The following is a 16,437-nucleotide window of genomic DNA, read 5'->3' as shown; positions in this document are numbered from 1 at the left end:
GCGGGGAGGCAGCCAGCTCACGGCGAGGACGCGGAGAGGGAGTTTGATGCCCCGGCTGGTCTCACATGATCTCTGCTAAACAATAGTTGATGCAAGACATTTTAACAGGACAGATTTAATGTCACTAGCGTACAACATGTGTCACCGCCACCAGTTCCTTGACGCTGGTGGAAGAGAACACAGGTTTTACATGGCAAACACGACAGCTTACATATAGGCGGGCCGGGCGGGAGTGTGGCGGGGATGTAGAATGTAGATGTTTCGGCGGCACACGGTGACTCCCCGGCCCCGCCTCGGCCCTGGCGGCGTGTGCCCCCTAATGGAACCAGACAGGCGAGGCGATGGCCGCCGCCCACGCCCCCGCCTGTGCACAGCACCTGTCGCCGACACTCATCCTTCCAGCTTTACCCAACACTTCCTGTGCTGCAGTGGTTCCTGCACCTATTGTGATGTTTACTTTATTATGACTCCCAAACTGCATCATCTGCATCACATCAGAAGCCGGACACACTCAACAACACAGAATATATAGCGAAAAGTAAGAACGAGTGAACACTGCATATACATACAAACATATATATATATATATATATATATATATATATATATATATATATATATATATATATATATATATATATATATATATATATATATATATATATATATATATATATATATATATATATATATATATATATATATATATATATATATATATATATATATATATATATATATATATATATATATATATATATATATATATATATATATATATATATATATATATATATATATATATATATATATATATGTGTGTGTGTGTGTCTGTGTGTGTGTGTGTGTGTGTGTGTGTGTGTGTGTGTGTGTGTGTGTATACATAACTTGTGGTAGGACTGAGGGTTGGTTCGGGCATGGTCCCGGCGTGACACAGGGCTCGGCAGCTTCGCCTCGGTGTTCCCCGCAGGAATTAATTACCAGCCATTCATGGTGGTGGCGTTGCCGCGGCGGAATCCTGCAGCCGGGGATGTCTCTGGCTGCGCCCGGCCATCAACATATCATTAAGTGGTTGGTAGAAATGAGATGCACAGAGGCAGCAGATCTGACGGATTCTTTGCAGCACTGAGGGATGGCGACCACATGCACGAAATGTGCGCTAATTGTTTTGTTCAGTTTTTAATAACAAACTTCCACCTATGTCTGTACCACACCTTGTCGAGACAATCTTCCATCAGCCTGTACACGTGACCTCACAAAGGTCACGACAGGGAATAGGAAGCAGACGCCCACGTTGACAGAGAGACTTCAAAAGGTTGTCAGTTCCACACAGGCAAGACGCTTGGCGGACAAGTGAAGCACCACCGCCGCCTGGCCGCCGCTGCCGCCTGTCTCCAGACTAACCTCGCGTTAGCCTGAAGAAGACGCTGTCGTGATTGAGTCTTCTACGCACTCAAGATCGTTATTATTAGGAAAATATTTACATTAGAGGAACCTGCATAGGTCGACTTGGCTTTCAGAATTATATGTTGCGTTACTTGCAGCTCACACGTACATTATAGGAAGTGTAGTAAAGCTTCCGCACTGGTGATCAACACTCACTTAGCCTAGCACGATGGCCTGCAGCGGCACACACACACTCAGCCGCCGCCGGTGTGGTGGTGTGCGTGCCTCGAGTGTGGCCGCCGCCGTGATATGATACACAATACACCACAGTGTGATAACGTACGGGACTCTGACTCAGCACAGAGTTAACAAAGCAACACCAACGTGTACGTCAAAACAACAGGAAGACGATGTGTTTATGAACTTAGACTATGAGGGAGGGGTGAAGGGGGGGGGAGGGGGCGGTGCTGCTGGTTGGCGGCGGGAACGTGTCCATCAGGGTCTGTTGCTGGGTGCCGATCTGGAATGTCGGGGGCCTGCCTCAGCAGCACCGCACTGAAGAACTAAAGGAGAATGTGTCAGTTAGTGGCTGCTGCTGTGTGCTGCCTTGGGGGTGGCGAGGGAGGCGCTTCAGCAGCACCAGAGAGAGGGGAGGGGGAGGGGGGCGGAATGTGTCCGTGAGTGGTTGGTCCTGTGTGCTGAGCTGAGGGTGGCGGCGGGGCACGGGTGTCCTACCTTTCCTTGCTCTGGGTGGTACACGAGGCCGCAACACCTCGACCCATGAGTGAACAAGATTTACTTCGACCAGAGTGTCTTCAGTGTGTTCCCTCTCCACCATGTTGTTACGAGACCCACAAACTTGGCATTGGATTCCTTTAAACACCATAAACATGTGATGAACTCTTTCCCGAACACTTCTTGCCACATTTACTGTTCACTGAGGTGCATCGGAGTGTAGTAAATGGCATATGATTTTCCTCCATATCACCCGCTGAGACTGAACGCTTCCTGCACTCCGATACACTGCATTCATATTTGTAGCCGTGGCCACCAGCCGGGTTCTCCGTCTCCTCGTTGCATTCGTGACTAGCGGGCCCAGCCATGACAAGCAGCCAAACTGAGCCCCGGCAGTGTCATGCACAGTATAGCACAGCACAACACAAGAGTCTGTTCGCCGCTGCACAACACAACACAACACAGCGCAACACAGCTCTGTCCTCCGCTGCCTCAACCTTCATTGCACAACTCAACGCACTGTTCTCGCCTGCACAACACATCACTTTGTCATCTGCTGCCAACACTACGTAATGTACACGCCTCGCCCTTCACTGTCTCCACCACCACCGCTACCACCACCCTCAGCGGGGCAAGGGGGCGGGACGGGGTGGGGCGGGGCGGGGTAGAGATGACATGGTTCAGGTGAGGGCGTAGCGACACCTCAGCCCGTGCTCAGGTCTACCCTCCCGCCGCCCACGCCCACGCCCACCTCCACCCCGCTCTCGTTTTCTGAATCCTCTTCGATTATCTCGTCGTCCTCGTCCTCCTCCTCCATGCGCTTCAAGGCTCTGTCGGGGGAGGAGGAGGAAGGAGAACACTTGTCAGGGGAGGAGGATCCAGCTCCTCCACCTGACGCTGAGTTTCCTCCACCGCCTCCACCTCCTGTTGCACCTCCTCCGCCCCCGCCGCCCCCGCCGCCGCTCGCTCCTCCCTCGCCGTTGCCCGCGCCCGACTCTCCTCCGTTCTCGCCTTCGTCCTCCTGCTGGATCCTCTTCTCCTTCGTTCGGCGGTTCTGGAACCAAACCTTGACCTGAAAAGAGTGAAGAGGTCTGTTAGGACGGCGTTAGTATCCTTCGTGCTTGGTATCCTGTGCTCTCTATGTTGACAGAAGTTGATAATTAATTGCTGGTGCAGTTGTATGCGAAGCTGGACAAGAATTTGAAGGTTATGATTAAAGAAAGATTTAATTTACCTAAGTTCTATGTTTGCCCTGACCAGTATTTTTTTTTGGTAAGTCAGTTTTAAATACTTTGTCCGTTTGCTATTAGCTCTACACAACCTCAACGTTACCTGAGTTAGAGCTATTTAAAAGTAAAATTACCTGCTACATGCTACTCCTACAGAGAAAAGAAAAGGGAAACTCATATGAATGTATACGAACAATAAAAGACACGGAATAGATCTAGGCAACGTAAGGACTACAACAAGGCTCGTGGGGACACCTTTGTTTGTGTGACCGTAGAGTTTTGTGTCATGTTGTGAGTGGGGCAGATAGGCGTAACCTCGACCCCACAGTGTTATAAGAGACGGTCTGGCCTCGCGTCCTCGAAGCTTATCCGTGAATATATGGTAACAGAGAGAGAGAGAGAGAGAGAGAGAGAGAGAGAGAGAGAGAGAGAGAGACGAAACCAGACAGACATAGAAAACCAGAGACAAAGTATTAGGGCAACAGTTCTGTAAAGAATCTCTTGAGTCTTGGCACAGTTCACCTTCCCCAGTGCCCGCTTCGGCCCAAGAGAGCGAGAAAGTGGCCGGCAGAGCACGGTGTATACGTTACCTGTGTCTCGGAGAGGTTGAGGGACTGCGCTAGCTGCTTCCTCTCGGCGCCCACCACGTACTGGTTCTTCTCGAAAGCCTCTTCAAGTTTCAGCAGCTGGCTCGGGCTGAACGCCGTGCGGATCCTCTTGGGCTTGCGGAAGGGCTGTAGGAGATAAGCCAGCTGCTCGGGGCCTGCGGGGGAAGAGACGGCTGGCGTGAGGACAAGGAAGGAAAGTCAGGGCCTGCCGGGCTCAAGGAGACTCTTGCACTCCCGGCCGCATCAACTCACTCTTAGGGTACACTCGTAAGATGATTTTTGACTTATGTAGACGAGAAATATTGAGAATTTGCTGCACATTGCACTATTTCATCAAGCGTGACACTCATCCATTCTTTTCATCACTTGCCAAACTAGCCAAAAGGGTTAACAAGCTTGCCGCTGATATAGATTATTTTTTTTTAGTTTCCCTCCCAGAAAATATTATCTTTTATTTACTCCCCACCCCTTCCCCGCAGAAAATCGAACTGTTTCTCTCTATAACACGGCAGGCGTGGCTAGCTGCTCTCAAGGTATAGACAACTTGTATTTCTGTGGGAGAGGACTGCTGATAATTATAATAGGGTGACTTGGTTACTCCACACTGCGTTGTATTGTCAAGTGTGGCTTTGTAGCTGCTCTCATGACGAACGTTTCTTTTCTTACTACTGCGATAAAAATAAGAAATCGAAAGTTTTGTTTTGCTCCACATCGTTTCATTCATTTATATTCGGCACTATCTCTCCTTTCTCTCCTGTCAGGAAGAAAGGAAGGGGAGAGGACTCAGGTCAATGACCAAACAGGAGGAAAAATATTGTATTGGATTATTCTAACTTTCCTCTGCGTTGCATGTATCAGTCATGATCGAACCCCCTTTTGCCACTCTTTGGGTCTCCTTCCCAGCACCGAGACTTTACCGGCTCGAAAATTACTACAGTATTTCATCAACTTTATTTTATTATTCTTCCCCGTGCCAGTCCTGGAGGTTAACCGAGTCATTTCTGTCACCGTGGTTCCCTCTCTCTTCCAGTACCTCGTCTTGCCAGCGCCAGCACGAAGCCTTGATAACCCTGCGCCTCCCTTAACACGGGCACAACAATCACCACCAAGCATCAGCGGCCGTCCCATTCCCTCAAGTTGTGATCAGCGTGAGTGGCGCGCGAGCCTTGATATCACTTTGGCGGCACAACGCATCGGCGATAAAGACGCGCGATAAGCCGCCACAATAACTGACGCCCTACTTTATGCCGCGAGATTAACCCATAGTCATGGATAGCCAATTTGGAGACTCGTGATTAGAAAGTCTCTCCGTTCGACGTTTCTTTTTCATCAGCGCGCGGCCGGTCCCTCCTATCTGCGGCGGCCCCTCACGCCCCGAGGAGCGCGCCGCAGATCTCAATACTGTTTGGGGCGGAGAAACCTTTCCTAAATCTCTCATAATGTGCATAAGAGCCTCAATCCACAGATAAGCGAATTGAAACGAGCTCAGTCCCTCTCCGCTTAACAGCTTAAGACCACAAGACTCAAACTCCCGCTCCTGAGCACCCGCCTCTCGCCCCAACGCTCCCCCCGGCCTAGTGTTATCGTCTGCAGGCCACTTGAGTCTGCGGCCATGAAGGAGGATATTATTACTCTTAGCAGGCACGAGCACCTCTTAGGAAGTGCTGTCAAGCCCGCCTGATTCTTCCCGGCTTTGGTTGGATGCGCGGCGGTGGTGGTGGTGATGGTGGTGTGTCTGTGGGTGTTATTGATTTTTTTGGGTGCCGTGATAACAGGCATTGTGGAGGAGGTGGGTGGTGGGGCATCTTGGGTGGTGAGGTGTGGGGAAGGGCACGGGGCTGTAGTACTACTCTCGTACGCTGCAAGTTCTGGTTGGCGTCTGTCTGTGTATAGCTACGTTGGGTCATAGTCTTAAACATTTCGGCGTCCAGACACACATATTTGACTAGTCTTTTATAGGATTTGTGGGCATTTCCATGGGCAGTTTTATAACCCATCTGGTAGTTTGACCCTTCTTCTGTGCCATGGACCCAAGTGAACAGTCATTAGAACCCTACTGGTCTCCTTTTCGGCCTTTGGAAATAGTTGATGAGTCTGAGAGGTGGAAGCGCCTGACAGTATCGACCTACTTCCCTCCGTCTCGTCTGTTTGGTGGTGGAAAAGTAAATGTTTGGTGTAGGAGGAAGCGGCCGAGGAGGTACCCTTAGAAAAGTTCAGTACGTGCGCCATAGGTTCTCTACTTATTGTCGCTTAAAATGAGAGGTTACAGCATCCGAGCGTCACCCACACAGATTTATCATATACGGAGAAAGGAAGGAAAGGCAAAACAGACCTAGCTATGCAGAATAAGACATGGGCAAACACTAAAATATAAAGGGATAAGAATAAGCAAACATATAAATAGATAAATAATTATATGATTGCATATTTATTTATCCCCCTTCTCACCTTTCTTTTTCTTAACAGCAAGATCTTAAAGAAAAATAATCTTGGAACGTTAGAAGGTGAGCAACGTTAAGATTTCGAGTACTCGCAAAGTTCCGTATATTGTATTGCTGGAACTGCTGAAGATAGATCGTAAAAGGGCTACTTCCCTGACCTGTGTTGTGTGCCGAGATGATAATGGTGGTGGTGGTGGTGGGTGAACTCGCGATGGTGAACACACACACACACACACACACACACACACACACACACACACACACAACCACTCTTCTCACCCACAACACCCCTCCTCTCTCACACACACACACACACACACACACACACACACACACACACACACACACACACACACACACACACGCACAATCTACCCCTCCTCCTCCCTCACACAAACTCACTCCCCCCCAGACCCACACCCACACCCACAACACCCCCTTCCCTCCTTTCCCCCCCACAATCACCACGATCCTCCTTCTTCCCCCACCCCTCCTCCTCCCCCTCCTCCCCGCCTCCTCACTTTCCATAAGCGAAGGGGTTTCAGAAACGATTCCGTCGATGATATGCGTCCGTCTTGAGAATTTATCTCTTATATTTATGGCCCCATAACTTGACTTGATTAATGAACCGCCGCCCGCTCGCTCGGCCCTCCCCTCCGCCCGCCTCCGCCCGCGATCCAGCCTCACATTTAGCATAATTTTTGATACTCGGGCGGGAGAAAATGCTCATCATCAGTAAATCAATAAAGCAAGACGGATCATGGTATTATGGTGTGTATTTTAGCGGGTTACCTGGCCGCCTGGGGGGAAGAACAGAGGGGGAGGCTGGGGGGCCGTGGAGGGGCGAGGCGTAGGAGTGGCTGGGGGGTAACACAAGACTAGAGGGATGGGGTAGGGGGGTTGGACTGGAGTGGATGGATGCTGGGGAGAGGGAAAGGGAGGGGGAGAAGGAGGAGGCTGTGAAGAGGGGGTTAAGAACAGAGAGAGAGAGAGAGAGAGAGAGAGAGAGAGAGAGAGAGAGAGAGAGAGAGAGAGAGAGACTGATTGGCAGATGGATGATGTGGAAGGAGGAAGAGACGAGAGGAGAAAGACTGTTGAGTGGATGCTGCGGAAGGAGATGAACAAGGAGGGAGAGAAAGGGGAGATGTCTACCTTGGGAGTGGATGACGTGTAGAGAGGGATAAAAGACAGAGAGGGAAGAGAGATAGGAAGAGACGAAGAGGAGGAGAAATATGTGTTGATGCTGTGGATGGATTATAAGAAAGAAGATAGGGGCGATCTTGGCTAGTGGATGGATGCTGTGTAAAGAGAGAGGAATAGAGAGAGAAAGAAGGAAGGACGGATGACTGGTGGATGCTGAAGGGGTGGAGAGAAAAGAGAGGGGAAGACGAAGGAGTGAGGATAAGGGAGGATGGTAAATGGATGCTTAGGTTAAGAGAGAGAGAGAGAGGGGAAGAAAGAGAGTAAGAGGGGGCGGGAGAAGACTGGCAGGTTGGGTGGTAGGGCTGCTTCATTGCTGCATCGCTTTGTTTACCCTCCCCGGCCCGCCTACTTGACGCCAGTGCTGCCAACCGACACACCTTCCGACACCCCCAACCTTCCCTCCGACCCTCGCCACCGCCACCACCACCTCGCAAGGATTAGTTTAAGCTTGTCCGTGAAATTGACTCATAAAAAGACTATATATGTGGGATTTTTACCTTACTTATGGAAATCCGTGCAATGAATTGAGCTCGTAATGCTAGAGAACCCGCGGTAGTACAGTCGACACCAGGTTAGAGTTTGTAGAATAGTTTCCCGCTGATTAGAGGTTAGGTTCGTCGCTGTCACCGGGTTGTCAGAGGTTAAGGTCCATATTCTTGAACGTATCACCCACCACCACCACCACCATTATCATCTTGGCACACAACACAGGTCAGAGATGTAGCCCTATTACGACTATTTCCCAAGGCTACTGAAAAGGTTAACCGGGTTCTCATGGGTGATTTTCCCCTTCAAGATATAGAAGTCGGGTAAAACTATCACCAGCATCACAAAACAGTCCATGGAAATCCCGAGAACTTCTACGAGAGGCTTTTCAAACAGGCGAATATGGACTAAAAGGCTTCCGACGTGTGTTAAGGTGCTTGGGTGACTTCTCCATTAAGGGGATATATAGGTAGGTGTCTGTCCCTTACCTTTCACTTGGTACACATCTCTCCCTTTCTACCTCTCCTCCTCCACAGTATCCACACGCTAACCATCCACTTCTTTCCTCGCTCTCTCTGTCTCCCTCCACAGCATCCACCCCCTCTCTCCTTCCTTATCTTCTCCATCCTCAGCATACACCCAACAGCTATCCTCTTCCTCTCATCGATCTCCCTCCTTCCACATCATCCATCTGCCAATAAGTTTTTTCCTTCCTTTCTCCCTATTTCTAACGTGGGATCATAGTATCATAGTGCTAAACGATACCCGCTCCGTCCTTCTGAACCGCTGTGCTCGGGGTTATTAATAACTAGCGTGGCAGGATATTGCGTCATGGCTAGACCTATCCGTATACCAGTACCTGACTCCTCCTCCTCCTCCTCCTCTTTCTCCTCTTCCTCCTTTCTCTCCTCTATACCCATATCCATTTGATGCATCCTCTTCCTCTTATTCCTCATCCCCTTCCTCTTCCTTTGTTTCCTCCTCCTCCTCCTTCTCCATCACATCCATCTATATCCATGCTCCTCTTGATGCTGCTTCCTCCTCCTCCTCCTCCTCCTGCTTCTTCTCCTCCTTGTGTGTGTGTGTGTGTGTGTGTGTGTGTGTGTGTGTGTGTGTGTGTGTGTTGTGGGTATGGGTGTGGGTGGCTGCCTCTATGTTTATCCGTGTCCTCGTAAACAAATAATATTCAAGTCAACAACACAGTAAACAAGCTCCAGACATTCCTTCCCTCCCTCTCTCACACCTCGAACCTGTGATTAGGGCCCACCACCCAGCCTGGCCCGAACACCTGTCGCCTGCTGACTCTGTACCCCCGCCGAGTCTTGCTGTGTCTCACCCTCCAGGACTCCTTTCTTCAGCTTGTGTTTACCTTTTATTTTACAGCAAAGGAAGCAGCTCAAGGGCAAAACCGGAATAAATAAGTAGACATAAAAAATAAAAATGCTCGCTAATCACTGCTCTCTCAAATGAAGGAAAAAGCAGCTCTAGGGTGACAGAAAATATAAAAGATAAAAAAGGTCCGCCAATCGATGCTTACTTAAATGAAAAAGGAATGAGTGGCTAGAAGTCTCTCTCTCTCTCTCTCTGATTTTCATGCACTAAAGAAATGAGCATCACATAGTATATACCTGTGGCTCATATCGTATTATACTCTAAAGGAAAAAAAATATTATAGCCTTCGTGTAGTGTGTGTTTATCTGTCCTCGTCTGTCTGTGTTTTTTTTCTTTCATAAGGAAATAAGAGTTACATAATATTTACCTGTGGGTCATATCCTATTATACTCTAAAGAAAAATTTAAGATCACCACAAAACACACACCGGGAGAAAGTGATATCGTGTAGACTTTTGACTCCTATCGTAACATCTTCTGCAAGGAACAATGATCAGTTACTTCCTCAACACCAATCAGTTCAAGGGTTTGGGTGTGATGTGCAGGGAGTTACAAGCAAGGGTCGTGTTGGTCGGTCAGATGACACATGTAAGAAGTTTGAAGAGGGTGGGACAGGCACTTTTTTTTATAGTACGGTAGCCTTCCAACACATCCAAACTATGATATATTGGTGTTTGATTCACTGCACACAAACAAGGTGGTGCATGAATGGAACTAAGCAGATGTGCAGTTCATGTAAATACCCCTGACGGTTTCAAATGGGGGCAAGCTAGATTCATGGATGTGGAGAACAGGTGGCGAGTAACTGGTTATCGGAGCTGTCATGTGCAGGCCGAGGGGCTTCTTGCCGTCTCCAGACATCCTTCTGTAACCTTGGAGACGAGCACGGGGGAGAAGGAAGACCTGACGCAGCACAACAACCCGGGCGAGAGGATAAAAGATGTACGGAGTGGTATAGCGTAGTGTAGCGCAGTGTTATGTATATAGTATTTGAGCTGATTGACTAAGGAATAGGGGACTTTTAAGGCTCCTTATGGATGTGTATGGATAGGGGACTTTCAAGGCTCCTTAGATGTATAGTAACAGGGGACTTCAAGCTCCTTAGATGTATAGTAAAAGGGGACTTTCAAGGCTCCTTAGATATATAGTAACAGGGGACTTCAAGCTCCTTAGATATATAGTAACAGGGGACTTCAAGCTCCTTAGATGTATAGTAACAGGGGACTTTCAAGGCTCCTCCGATATATAGGGTAGCAATGAACATACCAGTGTAGTCGCTTTAATCCATGCAGACACAAGGGCCGGTGTGTTCATTGTTGCCCTCTGCATGGAACCCGCTTTGAGAATTCCCCTATTAAGAACAAGGAAAACTCGCTGGACAAACAAACGAGGGCACCCAGACGTATACAGAATGTTGGTCCGATGGTAATTATGTTGGAGGAAAACATCCGTGATTAAGAAATAGGGATTACGTGCTTACGTGCTGATGTGTGTCTGAGAAGGTGAAGAAGAAAAATCGAAGTGAATGATATGCCTAAGCGAAATGAGATGAACTTCCATAACACAACGCAATGAAAACAAACACTTGGACCACTCAACGCTGTGTGGGATGAACAGGAGATTAAAGAACGTGCCCATGCGTGATTGAGACGTGATAGAATAAAAAATGGGAATGAAAGGGAGGGAGGGAGTGATTTACCAAGACAACGAGGATGAAGAAAGCATGATGAAGTTAGACACAGGAATCTTCAGAACCCAAACCACGCAAGGATCCTAAAACACTCCATGAAAGTGCCATCAACTTCTACGAGAGGCTCTTCAAGCAGGCGAACCGAGACGTCGAGACGTTTAGGAATACAGGCTTGAGAGGTAGCTTTTGACAGGTAATGAAAGGAAGAGAATGTTCCTTCGAGATGAGAACTAAGCAGTGAAATAACTGCTAAGGTGATTAGAAAAAGAATGATTGTGTTTCTCCCATAAGAGGAAAACAAGAAGGGACAGAAAGTTGTTTAAAGACGGAGAAGCAACCAAAGCAAAAGAATGAGGAAGAAGAAGAAGAAGAGAAAGATGATGATAAGGAAGAAGAAACCACTGTGAGAGAAAAACAAAGGATAGACGGAGAGGAGACCAAAGTAAAAAGAGAAGTAGGATGAAGAAGAAGAAGAGGAAGAAGATAAAGAAGTAGATGAGGAGGAGAGCCAACACAGATGAGCATGCAGGTAATAGAAAACGTGTCTCATAACGAAGCTACCTGGTCATGTGGGTCTAGCCAGTATGTTGATTATGGCTACTGTAAAAAATGTGCAGAGTGAGGATAAGACAGCAAGAAGATGAGAAGAGGATAACGAGAACTAGAAAAGGAGGAAGAAGAAGAAGAAGAAGAAGAAAAAAGTTGGAAAGTTTCGTTTAGTCGGCGCAACATCTGTGGTCATATGCCGGAGAGAGACATAAAGGGAAGGAATTATAGGAGAAGGGAACAGACCCCAGGAGACGGGACACAACCCCCGATTAATAACTGGTACCCATTCACTGCTGGGTGGACAGGGGCGTAGGGTATCGGAAAAGCCGCCCAAATTTCGAACCCTGAGCTCTCTTGGTTGTGAGCCGAGTGTGCTAACCACTGCACCACGAAGCCCCCAAGAAGAAGAAGAAGAAGAAGAAGAAGAAGAAGAAGAAGGTAGAGGAAAAACAATAATGGCATAATGTACAGGTAAATAATTATAAGATTGAGCTCCATATTCTAAAACATATCGGAATCCCATTACGACTTTTTCTCAGGGCCACAGAGAAGATTAAGACTGTTTTCATGGGTGACTTTCTTACGTTCATGGTTCATAAGTCGGGTTAAACCATATCACTGGGATCCCAAAACAGTCCATGAAAAACCCAACAACGTCAACGAGAGGCGAACTGAGGCGTTGATACGTTTAAGAATACGTGATTGAGGGGTGACTCGTCCTGTTCATGACGCAGAAGCCGGGTAAAACTATCGCTGGCATCCCAAAACTTTCCTTGAAAAGCCCAACAACTTCTACGAGAGGCTTTTCAAACATGCGTAGTGAGGTGCGACGATACGTGAGGCGCCAGGAGGCAGCGTGACCCAGGTAAGGCAGAGGGGTTGCGTGGCGGTGAGCAGGTGTGTCGGCGGGGTGGCAGAGGGTATGCACCTGTTAGTGGCGTGGGAGGGAATGATGTGTGTGATAACTGACGCGATAACTCGTGATCTGGCCGTGCTGACTGTCACGCGGGGCAAGGGACTTCATGTCGCGGGTTCAGTATGTGATCTCTCTCTCTCTCTCTCTCTCTCTCTCTCTCTCTCTCTCTCTCTCTCTCTCTCTCTCTCTCACACACACACACACACACACACACATACGACGCAAGTGTCCCAATTTTGTAAGTGTAGCGCCTTATCTTTTTGCCTGACACACACACACACACACACACACACACACACACACACACACACACACACACACACACACACATGATCACAGTATCCAGCATGCTATAATAACTGAATATGGAGGAGTTGATTGTGGCGTCTTTCTCATTGATAAACTTGATTAAAACGAGGGAAAACATTAAATCGTGTACGCACTTTTAAAAACCCAAGTGTGGTGCCAAAGCATTAGGTCAATAATATGATTAACCCGGCTTCTTTACATAACCAGGAGTAATGAGCAGTTTGGGGCTTCGGCAACCTTTCTATTTTTTTGCACAGTGTTTCAACTCCTTGCGAGGGTTCCTGGTTTGCTCGGGTTTCGATGTTAGTGGCTGTTAGGCTCCAGCCGTTCCCTGGCGTCCCTCATTAGAGCTCCAGAGGCCATTCGGAGAGGGTGCTGGCTGGGGAGCGAGAGTTCAGAACGTGATTAGACCGTGGTGATTTACAAACGAACACCCACTCACGCACACCCACACACATAGACAATTTGAGTGCATGTACTAAAGAAAAGAAAAACACTATCGCTGCGTGGGACTGTTGCAGCTTCATCTAATGTTGCAGAAAACTTTGTAACAGTGTGTGTGTGTGTGTGGTGGGCAGGATAGGTAGTGGCGGTGGTGGGTGTGGCACTTGACAGCAAGATGAATGGCGCTCCACCACACAGGCGCTCCTTGGAGGTGGTGGTGGTGCTTCTTCTAAGTGATATTCCTCCTCCGTAAGCCGTTTTGCCTGGGAGGGGACACGAGTCAGGCTGCAAAGTGCCTATGTTAGTGTGATGTGGGCATAGACGTGCCTGGGTTTGCATGTTCAAAAGCTTGGGGCTCCTTATGACTATTTTCGAAGGTCAGAGAGAAGATTGGTCAGGTTCTCATGAGTGTTTTCCCGTCCATAGCGTAGAAGCCTTGTCAAATTACCACTGGGGGCATTAAAGTCACCCATGGGAATCCCTACTAGTACTAAGAGATCCTTTTAAATTTTAAGTACAGGGCAACGAAACATTTGAGAATATGCGGCCCGTCTCTTTAAACAGTCTCCTCCGTCACACTCCCCGACTCCACTCAAACGCTGCTACTTTCCGGAAATCTTGCCCCAATTTTCCACTCATATTTTACTAAGTTTCCCTCTCCTGTGTGTGTGTGTGTGTGTGTGTGTGTGTGTGTGTGTGTGTGTGTATATACCTGCAGGAACTAGTTTGTTATTAATCGCAAGTTATAACCAGCGAGGACTACATCAGCGTAAATCACTAATGACTGTGTAATCATTCTGTTTTGGTGGCGTGTAATGTACGTGTGGGTGAGAGGCACTTAAGGAAGGCAGCAAAATGGCCGGCCAATATGACTTAATGTTTGTATGGACGGCAATGTGGCAACACCGCGGCACCGGGAGACTACAGTGACAGCAAAATAAAGATAAAATGACAGAAAATGCAAGATAAAGAAGGTAAAACGTCCTCCTTTCCTTTTTACCGACATCCCAATCGAGAATCTGACACAAACTTCATCAGATATACTCGATGTTAAATGCCTGATAATGTACTGCTGTCAACTGTGCCGTGAGAGAGACCGCTGGAAGCAAGTACCCGGGCCAGTGTTGGTTTTCAGTTATCCTAAATAGTTTAATAAATACATTAAACTTTATTACATACGCTTTTTCATTTCCATTCCCTCGGTAGGTGTGTATGGAAGAGAGATAGTATGTGTGCCCGGGCCAGTCTTGGTTTTAAGTGGCCCCGCGCCCTCTTAACGCGGGAGAGCCGGCCGAAGAGACTGACCGGTGTGTTTATTCTCGTGTGAATTCTGAACCGTGTGCGTTACTCCACTTATCCCGGGGGGCCACATGTGTCATCGAGTACCACCGCCAGCCTGCCCACCCGTTGCAGTAGGTAAATATGAGAGTACTGGCGTGTATTGCATATTATAAGGCCTTTTAATGTGCGTGTCGGGTGTTGGCAACAGGTAACCATAATGGCCGGTGTATGGAGGTGGTTGCGGCCCCTTGCTCGGCGTGGGGGGTGGCAGGGATGGGCTGAGGAGGCGTGATCATGTATTATATTAGTGTATGATGATTAAGAGGTGTAAGGGTGCAAGAAATATAAGATAGGAGATATGTGAAATTCCATCTGTTTGAGGTAAGGTAGGGGACCGCGGTAGGAGGCAGGGAGCATGGGGGGCATAGTTGCAAGGTGGCGTAGGGCATATATCTCCCTCTCTATGGGTCTGAGGGGTGCATGTGTGTGTTGCTTTGAGAAGTTGCTTGCCCGGGGTGAGCCTAGAGGCGTGATTTTGGTTTATTCTCTACCGATGTGGAGTTTAATGAGCGCTAAAGTGTAAGTGGTCGTTATCGTTAGCATAGAGAGGGGGCTGGTTGTATATGTATTTTCCCTAAGTGTTTGGGGTGAAAATTGAGTAGTAGTTTTGCTTGATTATGTAACGATATGGAGCTTTAACGGTTAAGTGATCGTATCGTTAGCATAGAAGGGGCTAGTTGCATTGGTAGGGTGGGGGGTGGAAAGGGTGGATAAGGGGGGGATAGCTTTGTTACCGTGGACCTTCAGACGTTAACGTGCATGAATTTGCTCTATTTGCATGGAAGGATTGTTTTCGGTAATGCAGATGGTGGCGGTTGGGAGAGGAAGGGTAACCAGGCGGGAAAGGGGTACAGGACAGTGCTAACGGATAATATTGAGATGGTCTCTAACACTGAACGAGTAGTTATAGTGAGGTAGGTATTGGGTGGAGGTGGGAGGAAGAGGGGGAGGGGGGATGAGCGGAGAGGTGGTGGTGCATAGCCGGGGATTGCCAGATGTGGTTATTGTATTTTGGCTATTGTATTGTATTGTATTGTATTGTTATGTGTAGGGAGATGTTAACGTACAGTAAACAGATGGTACTTATCATGGAACGAGTAGTTTGAGTGGGGGTAGATGGTGGAGGTGGGAGGAAGAGGGGGTAGGGGGGTGACGAGTCAGAAAGGAGGTGATGGGGCTTGCTTGAGACTACCAGTGGTGGATAATATTGTTTCCTTTTCACATGTTCTTGGTCTCGTTACCCCTGGTCTGATTTTGTGAGTCACTTCTATTTGCATATATGACTGGGGATTTTGTTTACCAGGTTTTACTTGTAACTGTGGTAGTGAGTTAGTTCTTGCGGCGAGGAAATAGAATAACGTAATTGGTAATATTTTGATCATATGGAGAGAGAGAGAGAGAGAGAGAGAGAGAGAGAGAGAGAGAGAGAGAGAGAGAGAGAGAGAGAGAGAGAGAGAGAGAGAGCCGCCATTACAACTTCAACACACACACACACACACACACACACACACACAGCACCAAAGTTTCCGCGGCGCCCGGCAGGAGGTCGGCGCCGCGGGGTAATTTGGACGTTACTGCCGCGCGGATTATCTTAATTACGGCCATAAGACGTCCAATTACGGGGAATGAGGGTGAGCCGGCCACGCCCACGCCGGGGAGGAGGAGGAGGAAGGGGCCACGCTCCCTCTCCGGTATCTCACTTCCGGAGG

At 48.2% G+C, this 16,437-nt stretch overlaps 1 protein-coding gene across 1 annotated transcript in view; it reads right to left on the bottom strand.

The window, feature by feature from the left end:
• Positions 1-822: 822 nt before the first annotated feature.
• The window catches only part of LOC126998733 (homeotic protein empty spiracles-like), a 52,449-nt gene continuing 36,834 nt past the window's right edge, over positions 823-16,437 (bottom strand). Inside the window, exons 2-3 of the mRNA XM_050860721.1 lie at positions 3,941-4,113; positions 823-3,193 (exon numbers count right to left, since the gene is read on the bottom strand). Coding sequence (XP_050716678.1) covers positions 2,825-3,193; positions 3,941-4,113 — 542 coding nt within the window. The 3' untranslated portion in view covers positions 823-2,824. The remainder of the gene's footprint in view (positions 3,194-3,940; positions 4,114-16,437) is intronic.

The sequence above is a fragment of the Eriocheir sinensis genome, chromosome 15 (genome assembly GCF_024679095.1).
Source record: "Eriocheir sinensis breed Jianghai 21 chromosome 15, ASM2467909v1, whole genome shotgun sequence".
NCBI lineage: Eukaryota > Metazoa > Arthropoda > Malacostraca > Decapoda > Varunidae > Eriocheir > Eriocheir sinensis.
The sequence above is the reverse complement of the archived record's forward strand: the minus strand, read 5'-3'. Positions and strand labels throughout refer to the sequence as shown.